A 13,479-nucleotide genomic window follows, 5' to 3' on the forward strand; every position below is an offset into this window, starting at 1 on the left:
TCCCTCAGCTTCTGCAAGGAGGGGTCTCTCTGCTGCTCTGCCTGGAACCCTTCGGCTCGGGCAGGGGCGAATGCTACTTCCCCATCCCTGCCTGGCTCCAGCACCCCTGGCCTGTGAGATCTGGTTTTTGGGGACCCCCTTTCTCTGAGGGTTGGCCCCTGTGGCTCCTGTGACTTTGGCTGGGCCTGTACCCCTGAATCTGGGGAGCGTACCCCTCGTTTTCTTTGGCTACGGGTCAGGACCAGGGCACGAGGGCGTTCACCTGGCCAGTTCTCCAGGTCAGCCCCCATCAGTACATCCGCTGGCAAATGGCTTGTTTAGTTTCCAGAAGAGAAGACTGAGGGTGATTTAATAGCAGCTTTCAAGTTCCTGAAGGGGAGCTCTAAAGAGGAGGGTGAGAAACTGTTCTCAGTGGTGTCAGATGGCAGAACAAGGAGTAATGGTCAGAAGTTGAAGAGGGGGAGGTGTAGGTTGGATATTAGGAAAAGCTACTTCTCCAGGCGGGTGGTGAAGCACTGGAATGTGTTGCCTAGAAAGGTGGTGGATTCTCCATCCCTTGAGGTTTTTAAGTCCTGGCTGGGATGACTTAGTAGGGGTTGATCCTGCTTGAAGCAGGGGTCTGGAGTAGATGACCTCCTGAGGTCCCTTCCAGCCCTGTGATTCTGTGAAAACCTGTAAGATGGGCCCTGGCAGGGACTTCCTTTGTTCTTCAGCCCTCAGGAGTTCAGCCTGTCTGGACTTGGGGCCCGTGCCTCAGAAGGGTGATATGGACTTAGCAGTGTCCATCTTGGATCCCTCGTCTTGTAGTCTCCCAGGTCCACGTCCAGCATGTGGACCCCAGCAGGCCGGCTCCACAGCGCTCCAGTGACTGAATCTGTGTGACCTGAAATGAACTTTCAGAGACTGTCAGGAATCAGCAAATAACAGCGCTGGCTGCACCAGTAGCTGTGACTGATGCATGTAAAGTGTTGCTCTAACTGTCCTCCTCACCAGCCCGGCTCTTTCTTTGGTATGAATAAACCTTTAGGTATTAGATATAAGGATCTGGCTTTTGCGTGGTTGTTTGGATAAGATCCAAGTCTATATAGACCGGGGTCTGGGACTGGGCCCTTTTGGGATCTGGAGGAATCTGGGGTGTTGGTGAAACAGGCTTAAGAGCCTCTCACCTGAGTTTGGGGATTGTTGGTCTGAGCTGGTAGAGCAGCTGGGAAGTCTGTGGGTTTGCTTGTGTGGCTCTGGCTGGCCAGTGGGGCTGGCAGAGGTGCTGTGGGGGCTGGTTGGATTTGCCTTAGTGAGAAGAAAACCTCAGCCTGGGGATGTAGGTAGCCCAGTTTCCAAGCAAGTTGCCCTTGGTTGATTTCTCTAGCTGTGCCCGGAAGCCTCACCCTATCACGTGGGCAAATTGCTTAAAACTGGGCCACGTACAGCTGAGACTGGGGTCTCTTTCTCAGTAAGGTTCACCAAGGCATCCACCACAGCACCTCTGCAGCCCCTCTGGCCAGCCAGACGCTACACAAGCAAACCCACAGACTTCCCAGCATTACAAACGTCCAAACGAGCAACACCCCTTGCTCAGGTGAGTGGTTATAAAAAGCAACTTCACCAACTTGCTGATTCTTCCAGCTCCCGAAGGGACTAGCCACATCCCAGGTCAATAGATACTTGGATCTCACCCCACACAGCGCGCTGGGCCCGTCCTTTAGCATCTAGCAATGAAAGAGAGAAAAGGTGAGAGTCCTAATGGCTGGAGCGATCCCATTACGCATGTGGATGGTAGATTCCTTGGTGCCAGCCGCAGCCGATGGAATCACTGTGCCTTGCTAGTCTCTGGAGTCCGCCCTTTGCTGGGGTGGCCCACGGTGCAGGCTGGCTAAGTTGGTAGCAGATGTTCCCGCAAACTGCAGACAAGCTGGAGACGGCAGACGCGGTGGTGGCCGGCAGGCTCCATTTTCTAGCCTTGCCCCCATGGAGGGAAACCCCTGCTGGGAGCACATTCGCAATGGAGAACCACAGGATCAGGTCCCTTTCTTGGGCCTCCCATGCCACGAGGAGGGGCGTCTGATGAGGCCTCTCGGTGCGGTGCACGTCTCCTGGCCGAGCGGTGCCTTGCCTGCTCCTGTGAATCCCAGCGCTTGACCACGTTGGCCACCAGCACAGTCGCTCGCCTCCCGCACAGCAGAGGCGCAGCCGTATGAGCAGAGCCGGCGACGCGCCGGCTGTCGTCAGACACCTGCCGGGGCACGAGGTTTGGGGCAGCCCGAGCACAGTGCTTCCGAGAATGGTTCTCCCGCTCGCGTGGAAATCCAGCACCGCCCCAGGGGACGCCTGGGGAGCAAGGTGCCACGGCAGCTGTGGGCGCATCTCGCCTCTGCGGCTCCCAGCCAGCCGTGCATGTGGGTCTCCTCCAGCCTGCTTCCTCTGCTGCTCCTGGCACAGCGGGCCGGTCGCTCTACAGCCCCGTTCTGTCTGCTCCCACCGCACGGGGCAGGGAATGCCAGTGGGGTGACCCTGTGCGTGCCAGGCTGCCTGGTGAGGAGGGTGTTGAGCCGGGGGCCAGCACCAGCCCTCGCTGGGTGTGGATCGCTCCTGGGCAGCTCTCCACGGCTGCCACGCTCAGTTCTGTGGCCTGCTGCTGGGGGGGGCAGCACCCCTGGGTCCCTGTCCCGTCACTGGTGTCTGTGCCAGGCGATGCCCCGGCCGGATCTCCCAGCGAATTAGTGCCGCTGCCAGCATGTCGGTTCAAAGCACGCACATCAACCCGCTCGTTAGCCGAGCCGCTCTGCTTCGGCCCTAGGGGCCCATTCCTCTGCCCTTCCCCCTCGGCGGCTGCGCCGGCAGCTCGCTGGGCCTGGAGCCGGGGCAGGACCAGTGACAATGTGGGGGTGGGGAGGGCAGTGCTGGGGGGTCTGAGCAGGGCGGGGGTTCAGGCTGGGCCCCCCCATCGGGCTCTGTTGGGGGCCACATGTGGGGCCGGTTCTCACCTGTGTTCCCGGCCTGCAGGTACCGAGCCCGTGTGGAGAAGGTGGAGTCACCGGCCAAGGTGCACGTCTTCTACATCGACTACGGCAACGTGAGTACCTGGGATGGGGTGTGGGTGCCGGGGGCAGGGATGGGGATGCGGGTGCCGTGGACAGGCAGGAACAAGGGGCCCAGGTGCTGTGGGCAGGAACAGCCAGTCAGCCACCAGCCCAGCTCCGGCAGAGCCAGCTGCAGGCCCCCCAGCCTCCAGCACTCCCTGTGAGGGGTGCTGGGAGGCAGAGCTGCTCCCTCGGGCCCAGGAGCAGGACGCAGCCAGTCTGCCCTGGGGTGTGCCCGGAGGTGGCTGCGAACGGGGCTCTGTCCAGAAGCAGAGAGTGATACTGGAGGCTCCTGGCACGGCTGAGCGGAAGAACCAGGGCAGATCCCTGAACACAGAGCTACTGACTGCCCAGCCTGGGCGTCCTCCACTGCAAAGCGCCAGCCAGTCGCACAGAGCACGGCTGTGGCCACGCTGGCCAGCGGGAGCTCACACTGGCAGTGCCCTCGCACACTCCAGCTGCCCTTGTGCCACAGCCCGTGCCAGGGAAAGGTTCCTCTGGCCCTGTGCAAGCAGCACGCGGGACCTTTCTTGGGGCAGAGGCACCAGCTCTCAGCAGACGCTGGCTCGGCCCGCTCTGTGCAAGACATGCTGCAAACCCAGGCCGGCGTTTTTCACGGGCCATGTGGTGTCCGCTCACGCCGCACCCAGCTCCGGTGTGTGGGAGGGAATGCTCCAGTGGGGCTGGCTCTGTCTGCAGCCCTCCTGTTTGGGCACCCAGAGCGCCTCTGGCTGGCCAGCGATAGGCTGGGCCCCGAAATCGATGCTCTCCCCACGGGCAGCAAGGCCAGGCTGTGTGAGGGGAGCTGGTTTGTTCTGCCCGCCCTGCTCCAGGGAGGTGGAAGCAGGCGTGGGTGCGGGGTCGTCCGGTACAGGGGGGCTCTTGTGCCCTAAGGAGGGCTCTGGCAGGCAGTGGCGGAGCTGGGACTTGCCTCTGGCCAGGGCTGCCATCAACGCACGGTTGTAACTGCAGTGCTGGTCTCAGGGCGCACCTCCTGGCTGACAGGGCAGCATGTGTGCAGGGGCAGCTGCGCTGCACGTTGCACGTCCGTGGTGCACGCTGCGGGGGAGAGCACGTCTGGGCCTGCCGCACCGGAGAGCCCGTCTGCCAGGCCGAGGCCCTGACCCCACATCCCTTTGCTCTCTCTGCAGAAGGAGACCCTGCCCTCCACGCGCCTGGGCGCCCTGCCACCCGCCTTCAGCACCCGCGTCCTGCCTGCCCAGGCCACCGAGTACAAGTTTGCCTTCATCCAGGTGCCACAGGATGTAAGTGGGGGGCAGGGCACAGCCCGCCCAATGCCCTGCTGCCACGGCGGGCGAACCACTTCTCTTCCCAACTCCAGCGAGGGGCCCGTCACATCAGCCGCTGTCTCTGCATCCAACTGTCTGCCCTGGCCTTGGGCCTCCTCCCCCCGCCCGGCTCTGCCCCCCAAGAGACGCTCCACGCCCGGCCCTGCCTGATGGGCTCAGCCCCTCCTGCCCGGCTCTGCCCCCCAAGAGACGCTCCACGCCCGGCCCTGCCTGACGAGCTCTCTCCCCCCAGCCCGGCTTTGCCCCCCAAGAGACGCTCCACGCCCGGCTCTGCCCCTGTGATGGGGTTCTGGGGTCCCCCAAGCTCTGCACCCTGTCCACAGGCAGGAGAGTTTCTCACTCAGCAGGAAAACAGCAGGTTTATTAGCCGACAGGACACAGCATCGTACAGAGGAGTCAGTGCAGCAGGCAGAGACAGCCAGTCCAATCCATGTTGGGGAGAGGAGGCCCCGAGGGGCCCCCAGAGCTGGGGCCTGGCCCCCTCCTTGGTCTCTCTCTCCCTCAGCCCAGACTAACTGCTTCCAACTCCCAGTTCCAATTCAGACCCATCAGGCTCCACCTCCTCTGTCTGCAGCCCAGAGGTGTCACCTGGTCGTCAGGGTTACCCTCAGCAGGAGCCCCCCACCCTCTGTGAGCCACACACACACACACAGGTATCCCCCACTCCATCACATCTCTCCCCTCTTCCAGACCGAACTGAGCGGGATCACTTAGCCAGTGACCTGGGGAAGTTCGGGGCCCTCCCCTTGTGATCGGGCATCGGCTGTACCCTCAGTGCTCCCCTTGATGTGCACCACCTCCATGTCATAATTCTGCTGGGGGAGGCTCCAACTCAGGAGCTTGGTATTGGCCCTTTTCATGTGATGCAGCCGGGCAAGTCCCTTTAGTTCCCTCAGGTTGGTCGGTCTCCCTGCTTCTGTCTCTGGTCCATCAGCCACGTTCTCAAGTCGGGCAGGCAGAGCCCATACAGATGCTGCAGCACCAACAGATCAAATAGTTCTTTTCTGGTCTGGGCCCTGCCCTGTCTGACCACCAGCCCATACAGCTGCTCCGGCACATGTTTGGAATTCAGTTACAGTCCAGTAACGGAAGGTACAAATGCTTCCACCCTTGGCATTTAGCCAGACCACCAAAATGGTTGTGTGCCTCAGTTTCCCCTTCCATGCCACACAAGAGGTTTGGAATGTTCCTCCTCATGTGAGAGGTTGCAAGACTAGTTACAGGGAACAATGGTGACATTTCAGAGTTACAGACTCCTTCAACATACAACTCATTGTTCTACATCAATGTCATCATGTCAAATGGCTCTTTCCAAACATTCAGTACATGGTACAATTCTACAGCTTTTGGTAGCAGCACCCCTTGGTTACAGCAGTCAGCGTGAGTAACAGAACAACCCCATTGCAACTGTACATTTACGTTGCTCTTTGGTAGACCACAACTTTTGTGTAACCTCCTTGAGAATCTGGTATTTTGGGGATAAATGGCTGAGGCCTTTCTTAGCACCATCAAGTTCTAATCTTCTCCCTTGCCCCCTGGGGTGGAAATTTGATCACTCTGGCTGTGCCCTCCCTTCTAACAAGAGCTGGGCCATTGATGATCTCAGGGAGACGGCCCCCTCCCAGCCAGCCTGGAAATTTGCAAACCAAACTGCTTTCTGAGAGTTGTTTTGTGAGTCCCAGACGCAGAATCCACATGAAGGAATCCCTGTTTATCCCTTACTGGCCCACCAGGCCCAAAGCTCCTTTGTCCTTCCACCTCCAACTACTGCCTCCCCATGGAATCAGAAGTCGAATCCAGTATGAGAATATAAGTGTTTCCACCATCTGGAGATGGGGAATTCCTGGCGCTGTCCTGCATCCTACAGAGACTGACTGTGCGGCTGTTTTACGTGGTTCTCACAGGGCTGCTCACACTGCCTGATAGTTTTCACTTTACTTGCATCAACTTCCAATTCCTGAGAAACCTTTACCCTGCCTGCTTTGGACCCTTGCAGAGCACAGCCAGTGGTTTCACACTCAGGCAGGTCCTGGCCATCAGGAGCTGAAACAAACTTCTCCCCAGGCAAAGGGCTGCTCCGGCTCTCACGGACAAGCACCTTTCCTGTTCACTCTCCTTCACCTCACTCCCATTTTCTGCAGTCCCCACAGACGGGTCAGGAAAAGTTTCAGGGAAATTCTCTTCCTCAAGAGCTCCCGCAAACAATAACTCACCCCTGTCTGCCTCCACGGGGGCACTGCTCCCTTGAGCCACAACCAGCTCCTGGGGTTCACCTACACCCAGGATCACTTCTGGCCCATCAGGCAGATTCCCATGTAATCCCCCTCCAGGCAGACAGCCAGTACCACCGGACAGAAGGTTAGGATCCCTTTCCTCCCTTCTGCTACCAGCTCCTTTATCTTCATCAGTCAGCATAACTCCATTGCCCGTCTGTTCTTGTGTCCTGGCGAGAGGATGACTCTGGTAGGACAGAGTCCTCTCACCCCCTCCCAGTAACACCTCAGCATCAGGCAAAGAACAAGTACCAGAATCGTCTGGTCTCTGGGATTCCCTGATGATACTAACTGGAGTAGACCAAGTTAAAGCATCATCCCCCCTGAGAGACACAGAGGCAGGCCCACTTCCCATCTGGGCTTCAGCTGCCCTCAGATCCAGCTCTGGGATCTTGGCTCCATCTCGAGCCCCCACAGGCTCAGGCAAAGGATTCACTTCCCCAGAAGCAGAAGCACTTTTCTTGCACCAAGGACCAGTGTCCTTAGCAGGGACACCACTGCCCATCCCAGAGCCATTCCCTCTGCTCCAGCCCCCATGGCTGGATTCAGAGTCACACCTGGGATGCTCTTTCCTGGTGGTTCCTTCTCCAGCCACCCTAGGCTGGGGAATCTTCCTCAGACAATGGGCTAGTTTCCTCATTGGCACCTTTTCCAAATGCAGGCTCTGCTCTCTCCCCAGGCTGCTGCTGCTGTTTAACACAGACAGACAATGGGAGACTCTCTCTCCTTTGTCCCAGCCCCCCGGCTGGTCTCCACACACACACAGAAGGTGGAGCAGCTTCTCTCACAGACAACTTGCCATTCCCAGTGGATCAGCTGCTTTCCTGCACAGACACACAGGGACCTTCCTCGGCCCAGGCCTGCAAAACTCTTCGCAGGTCTGTCTTGGCCACTAGTAGATGATGGGTTGGAATCGCTCCTTCCCTCCTTGAGCTGTGGCAGGCCACTCGGTTCAGAGCTCCAGGCAGTCCAGGGTTCCCCGCCCCGATCCGGGCTCACCTCTGCAGGATTTTCCTTAATCCTCGCCTCTGCCACTGCACATCCACGCTGCCTTGTCCAGCTTCTTTAATCTCGATTCGGTTTCCAGGTGCTGCCACTTCACAGCGGAGTTGCTCAGCGTGGTTGCAGGCTCTCAGGCTGATGCCCTCTGCACCCCACGATTCCTGGAAGAATCCCTTCAGTGTGCCAGGCTCCTTGCGGCTCACAAGCTCCCTGGGGTTAGGCCGTAGGCCCCTCTGCCCTCTGGGACCGACTCCAACAGACTCCCAGCGGAACCCCTTCTTCAGTGTGACACCCGCTCTCAGGGACCACGACCACACTGTCTTGGGAAGAACTCATTCAGCGTCAGCCTCCTTGTGGGTCACTTGTTTTCTGGGGGTTGGGCCCTCAGCCCCTCCACCTTCTGGGACCGACTCCAACAGATTCCCAGGAGTAACCCCTGCTCGGGTGTGACACCCCCTCTCGAGAACCACAACCGCAGTTGCTTGGGCCCCTCCGCCTTGGGGATCTGCACCTCACTGCCCTTCAGCACACCTGGGTCTCGCAGGCCCCACTCCTTCCGGGGCCCCGGTCACTTACTGCTGGATGCTCCATCCTCAGGGTGCAGAACATCCCACTTCTGACACCAGTGTGATGGGGTTCTGGGGTCCCCCAAGCTCTGCACCCTGTCCGCAGGCAGGAGAGTCTCTCACTCAGCAGGAGAACAGCGGGTTTATTAGCTGACAGGACACAGCATCGTACAGAGGAGTCAGTGCAGCTGGCAGAGACAGCCAGTCCCATCCATGTTGGGGAGAGGAGGCCCCGAGGGGCCCCCAGAGCTGGGGCGTTGCCCCTCCTTTGTCTCTCTCTCCCTCAGCCCAGACTCACTGCTTCAAACTCCCAGTTCCAATTCAAACCCCTCAGGCTCCACCTCCTCCTTTGTCTGCAGCCCAGAGGTGTTACCTGGTCGTCAGGGTTACCCTCAGCAGGAGCCCCCCACCCTCTGTGAGCCACTCACACACACACACACAGGTATCCCCCACTCCATCACAGCCCCCCAAGAGACGCTCCACGCCCGGCCCTGCCTGACGGTCTCTCCCCCGGCCCGGCTCTGCCCCCCAAGAGACGCTCCACGCCCGGCCCTGCCTGACGGTCTCTCCCCCCGCCCGGCTCTGCCCCCCAAGAGACGCTCCACTCCCAGCCCTGCCTGACGAGCTCTCCCCCCGCCCGGCTCTGCCCCCCAAGAGACGCTCCACGCCCGGCCCTGCCTGACGGTCTCTCCCCCCGCCTGGCTCTGCCCCCCAAGAGACGCTGCACTCCCGGCCCTACCTGACGGTCTCTCCCCCCGCCTGGCTCTGCCCCCCAAGAGACGCTGCACTCCCAGCCCTACCTGACGGTCTCTCCCCCCGCCTGGCTCTGCCCCCCAAGAGATGCTCCACGCCCGGCCCTGCCTGGTGGTCTCTTCTTCCCCCGCCCGGCTCTGCCCCCCACACACGCTCCACACCCGGCCCTGCCTGACGAGCTCTCCCCCCGCCCGGCTCTGCCCCCCAAGAGACGCTCCACGCCCGGCCGTGCCTGACGGTCTCTCCCCCCGCCTGGCTCTGCCCCCCAAGAGATGCTCCACGCCCGGCCCTGCCTGACGGTCTCTCCCCCCCGCCCGGCTCTGCCCCCCAAGAGACACTCCACTCCCAGCCCTGCCTGACGAGCTCTCCCCCCGCCCGGCCCTACCCCACGGACACGCTCCCCACCCCCCCAACTGACGCTGCGTGTTGCTGCCCCGGCAGGACGATGCGCGTGCCGACGCGGTGGACAGTGTGGTGCGGGACATCCAGAACAGCCAGTGCCTGCTGAATGTGGAGCACCTGGGGCCCAGCTGCCCCCACGTCACCCTGCAGTTCGCTGACTCCAAGGGTGATGTGGGGCTGGGGCTGGTCAAGGAGGGGCTGGTCATGGTGGAGGTGCGCACGGAGAAGCAGTTCCAGAAGGTGGTACGTGAGCCCGGCGGCAGGGCCTGGGGACGTGCTCACACGGTGGGTGTGTGGCAGCGGTGCCAAGGGGAGGCTGCTGGTGCCCACGGACAGATGCTCCCATGGCCCGTTGGAGTCCCGGCCTGCTTGGCTGGCAGCGCCATCTCTGGGCACCCCACCCTGCTGTGCCCGTCCCGTCCTGGCAACGTGGGGCTGGCCGGGCTCCCACGAGGTCACCTCATCCAGGCCCAAGAATTCTGCCCCAGACTCCCGGGGCCAGGGGCTCCGGAGCCTCTCTCCTGGGAGTGCTTGTGAGTCTCCCCTGACGTGTGCCCCCCCCGCCTGCCTGTGGCATAACCTGGTGCGTCCTGGCAAAGCTCTGCAATACACGAGGGAGCCGGGACCCTCCATGGCTCTTGGTGGGCGGTGGGGACTCGTGAGCGGAGTGGTGGCACTGGGGTTGGGCACTCCTGGGCTCTGGCCCTGCCCACGGGGGCTCTGGACCGTGTTGTGCCTCAGTTTCCACGTCTGCAGAGGGACAGCCTGGGCCAGCGCTGGAGCCCCAGGGACAAGGTGCCCTCAAGGACCCAGTGGCTTCCCAAAGCAGGGCCCCAGATCCCTGCTTCCGCACCAGGGCTTGGAGCACGGGGAGGTCACTGGCAGGGCTGGGTGGGCCCAGCGGGAGGCGCGAACCCGCCCCCCACAGCCTCTGTCTCCCACAGATGACCGAGTACCTGAACGCGCAGGAGCTGGCCAAGTCCAACCGGGTGAGTCCGGGGTCGCTCCCTCCTCTGGGGGCTGAGGGAGGGGCTGGAGGGAACCGCCTGGCGGGGCCCAGTGGGCGCGGGGTGGGGGAGCAGGAGGCTGGCCCACCGTGGCTCTCACCCCGGCCCTTGTCCTCCACAGCTCAATCTCTGGCGCTACGGTGACTTCCGGGCTGACGACGCGGACGAATTTGGCTACAGCCGCTAGGGGCAGCCCCAGGCTCTGGCCGCAGGGCAGCCTCCGCTTCTCCGGCTCCTGCCTGGGCTCTGGGGCCGGCTCGCATCACGTAGCCCTGGGCCTGCGTCCGCAGCTGGGGCAGCGCACCCTGGGTGGGGCAGGCGGCTCCCCAGGGGCGGGGGGTCTGCCCTGGCCTCTGCCCAGAGCTGAGCCAGCGCCCTGGCCGTGCCCCCTGCCCGCGGCCAGCGCTCTGGTGCCAGCGTGAAGCTTGGAGGCCCAATAAAATAGTGCCGTGCTGCTGCCGGGCTGGGCTCTCCTTGTGGCCAGGCTGCCGGGGTGGGAAGGGGCCGGGGGCTCGGGTACAAAGTCTCTTTTCTGGGTCCCTGCCCCAGTGCGCAGTGGGGCTGGGCTGGCGCCCAGGGCATTCCCTACAGTGGGGCTCAGCTGGGGCCGAGAAACCTGTGAGGGCGTGTGACCCCCAAGCTGGCCCAGCCCGGCCGGCCGCAGGGTGGGACCCCAGAGTCCGGGCAGAAAGGCCCTTGGGCTAGGAAGCGCCAGGCTGACATCGCCCTGGGGCAGGGGCTGAGGGTCCAGTAATGGCGCTCACTCCCCCTGCACTGTCCCCGTTCGGGGGCGCGCACCCCTCCTGCCCTTCGCCCGGTAACTCCCGAGCAGGGAGCCAGGGAGGGGCGCAGGGGCGCCTGAACTTCAGCAGAGCCTTCGCTGTCCCCCGTCCCTCACCCAGCTGCCCCGGGGATGAGCCACGTGGCAGCGTGGGTGTCTGGGCACGGCCTGGCAACAGGAGTCAGCCCTGCGCCGTGCCGGGGCTCCCCCCTTCCCCCAGCGCTGGTGTCAAGCCTGCTGCCTGGTCATTCCCGTTCTGCTCAGGCGGGCAGAGAGCGCTTCCTTGGAGGCTTTCGGCACCTGCCGTGTCCCCCTCGCTGCCAGCCGCCGGTGGAGCCCTGCACAGGCTGAGGGTGGCGCTCGCTGGCCGCAGATCCCTGTCTGGGGCAGCACCGGCCCAGAACTCCTTGGCCTCGCAGCCAAGACCCTGAGGAGCCCCTGCCTGGAGGCGGTTGAGTCCCCACTGCAGCGCCCTGCCAAGGCCGGGGGGTCCCGGCGCAGGCCCTGTCCAGCCCAGAGGGGCCCCCACCCGCCAGGTGGTGCTTGGCGAGGCCCAAGAGCAGCTGCTCAGTGCTCCGCCCCAGTAGCGGGGCTGGGACAAGCCCTGTCTCTGCTGTGCTCAGGACAGGGCCGCTTCATGCAGATGGGTCCCCGGCGCGTGAGCTGCACTGGAGGCCCTGAGCCCTTACGCAGAGCAGACCCAGCCCAGCTCCCTGCTTGTCTGTAGCTAGAGCATGACGGCCCTTGTACCTCTGGCTGGGAGCCTGGCGAGCCCCACAGCGGGGCCTGGGCCCTCTGCGAGTCCCCCAGCCAAGCTGCTCCTGGCACCTGGCGGCCGCTCCCTCCAGGGCTGGTGGGCAGGGAGGTTCTGCAGCCGCCCCGGGCACTGCAGGCCTGTACTCCCTGGGCGCTGCCACAGCTGGCTGCCTCTCCCTTTCCTGCGGCGCGCTCCCCATGTGCAGCCCCTTGGCCCTGCCGCAGCTCAGGCTGCTGTTCGGCCCAGCTGCTCCGTGCCTTTGGCATCCTCGGGGGCCTAGTCTCTGCCCCCTGCGCCCTCGCTTGGCTCCGAGCTCGCAAGCCAGGCAGGGAGCTCCTTACTGGGCCCTGTGCTCGGCTCAGCCCCCGGCTGGCCTGTGGGTGCAGCAGGGAGTTGGGGGGTGTCACATCTGGCAGCTGCCCATGGGGTGGCTCTGGAGCAGCAGGCGGCGGGTCTCCATGTGCTGCTGTCTGCACCCGCCAGCGTGGCAGCAGAGCTCCTGGGCAGCCCCCATGCCGGCGACTGAGGCGCAGACGTTACCGTCCGACGGCCAGGCCCTGGCAGCCGCAGCCCCGGGCTCTGGCACGGCCGCGGGGGATTCATGGGGCACTAACTCGCCTCCCCCGGGCTCACCAGGGCCGGCCATTAGGTTATTTAGTGCTGGGGCCACTGTCCCGGCTGGGATTTATGGCCCGGTGCAGGCGTGGCCCTCAGCACAGGGAGCTGCTGGCTCTGACGCTCCCACAGCAGCGGCACTAAAGCTGCCCAGCCACCTTTGCCTGGTGAGTCACAGCCACCAGCCCCGGCCCCAGCGCACCGCTGGGGGCGAGTCCGGCTGCACAAGCCAGGCGTGAGTTACAGGAGCCTGAGCTCCCAGCGTGTGGCTGCACAGACCTCGGCTGTGTCACCCTGCTGGCGTGGGTGCTGCACCAGCCAACACTGGCACGGGACAGGCTCGCCCGGGGCAGGCTGGGCAATGGGCTCGCACGGGGCAGGCTGGGAGCTCAGCTCGCACAGGATGGGCTCGCACGGGACAGGCTGGGAGCTGTCAAAGTTAGACTCAAGACTCACAATTTGTCAGACCACTCTGTTAGCAAAGCTGCTCTGCTAATACATTTAGAAAAGTGAGTCCCCTCCCAGGGCTCAGGTCTCTTAATTTATACAGATCAAGAAGGCAAGTTAATAGACAAAGGAAAAAAACAGACACACACACACCCCATATAGTCCCTGAGACCAGTCACGTACCTTTATTTCCATATCACCCTCAGCAATCCCCTGCCAATGACTCCCTGGTTACCTTAATTAATTACTGTCTGGCACCTACTGCTCTGGTTTCTGCTTTCCCAGGCACACCTGGCTCCATCCAAACCCACCCTACATTCCTACACACAGTATCAACGTAACTTCCCCTTCTTGAGCTCAGAAGTAACATTGTATCATAGTGTGATTTAATTTCTTTTTACAATGTAACTCTTTTATGTACAATGTCACATCTTACACTTCCACAGAGCTCAGCTCGTACAGGACAGGCTGGGAGCTCAGCTTGCCCAG

At 62.4% G+C, this 13,479-nt stretch overlaps 1 protein-coding gene across 1 annotated transcript in view; it reads left to right on the forward strand.

Moving 5' to 3' along the window:
- The window catches only part of SND1 (staphylococcal nuclease and tudor domain containing 1), a 466,768-nt gene extending 455,919 nt beyond the window's left edge, over positions 1 to 10,849 (forward strand). The window contains exons 20-24 of the mRNA XM_074976653.1: positions 3,001 to 3,070; positions 4,229 to 4,342; positions 9,423 to 9,626; positions 10,328 to 10,372; positions 10,512 to 10,849. Coding sequence (XP_074832754.1) covers positions 3,001 to 3,070; positions 4,229 to 4,342; positions 9,423 to 9,626; positions 10,328 to 10,372; positions 10,512 to 10,577 — 499 coding nt within the window. The 3' untranslated portion in view covers positions 10,578 to 10,849. The remainder of the gene's footprint in view (positions 1 to 3,000; positions 3,071 to 4,228; positions 4,343 to 9,422; positions 9,627 to 10,327; positions 10,373 to 10,511) is intronic.
- Positions 10,850 to 13,479: the final 2,630 nt, after the last annotated feature.

The sequence above is a fragment of the Carettochelys insculpta genome, chromosome 1 (assembly GCF_033958435.1).
Source record: "Carettochelys insculpta isolate YL-2023 chromosome 1, ASM3395843v1, whole genome shotgun sequence".
NCBI classification, from domain to species: Eukaryota; Metazoa; Chordata; order Testudines; family Carettochelyidae; genus Carettochelys; species Carettochelys insculpta.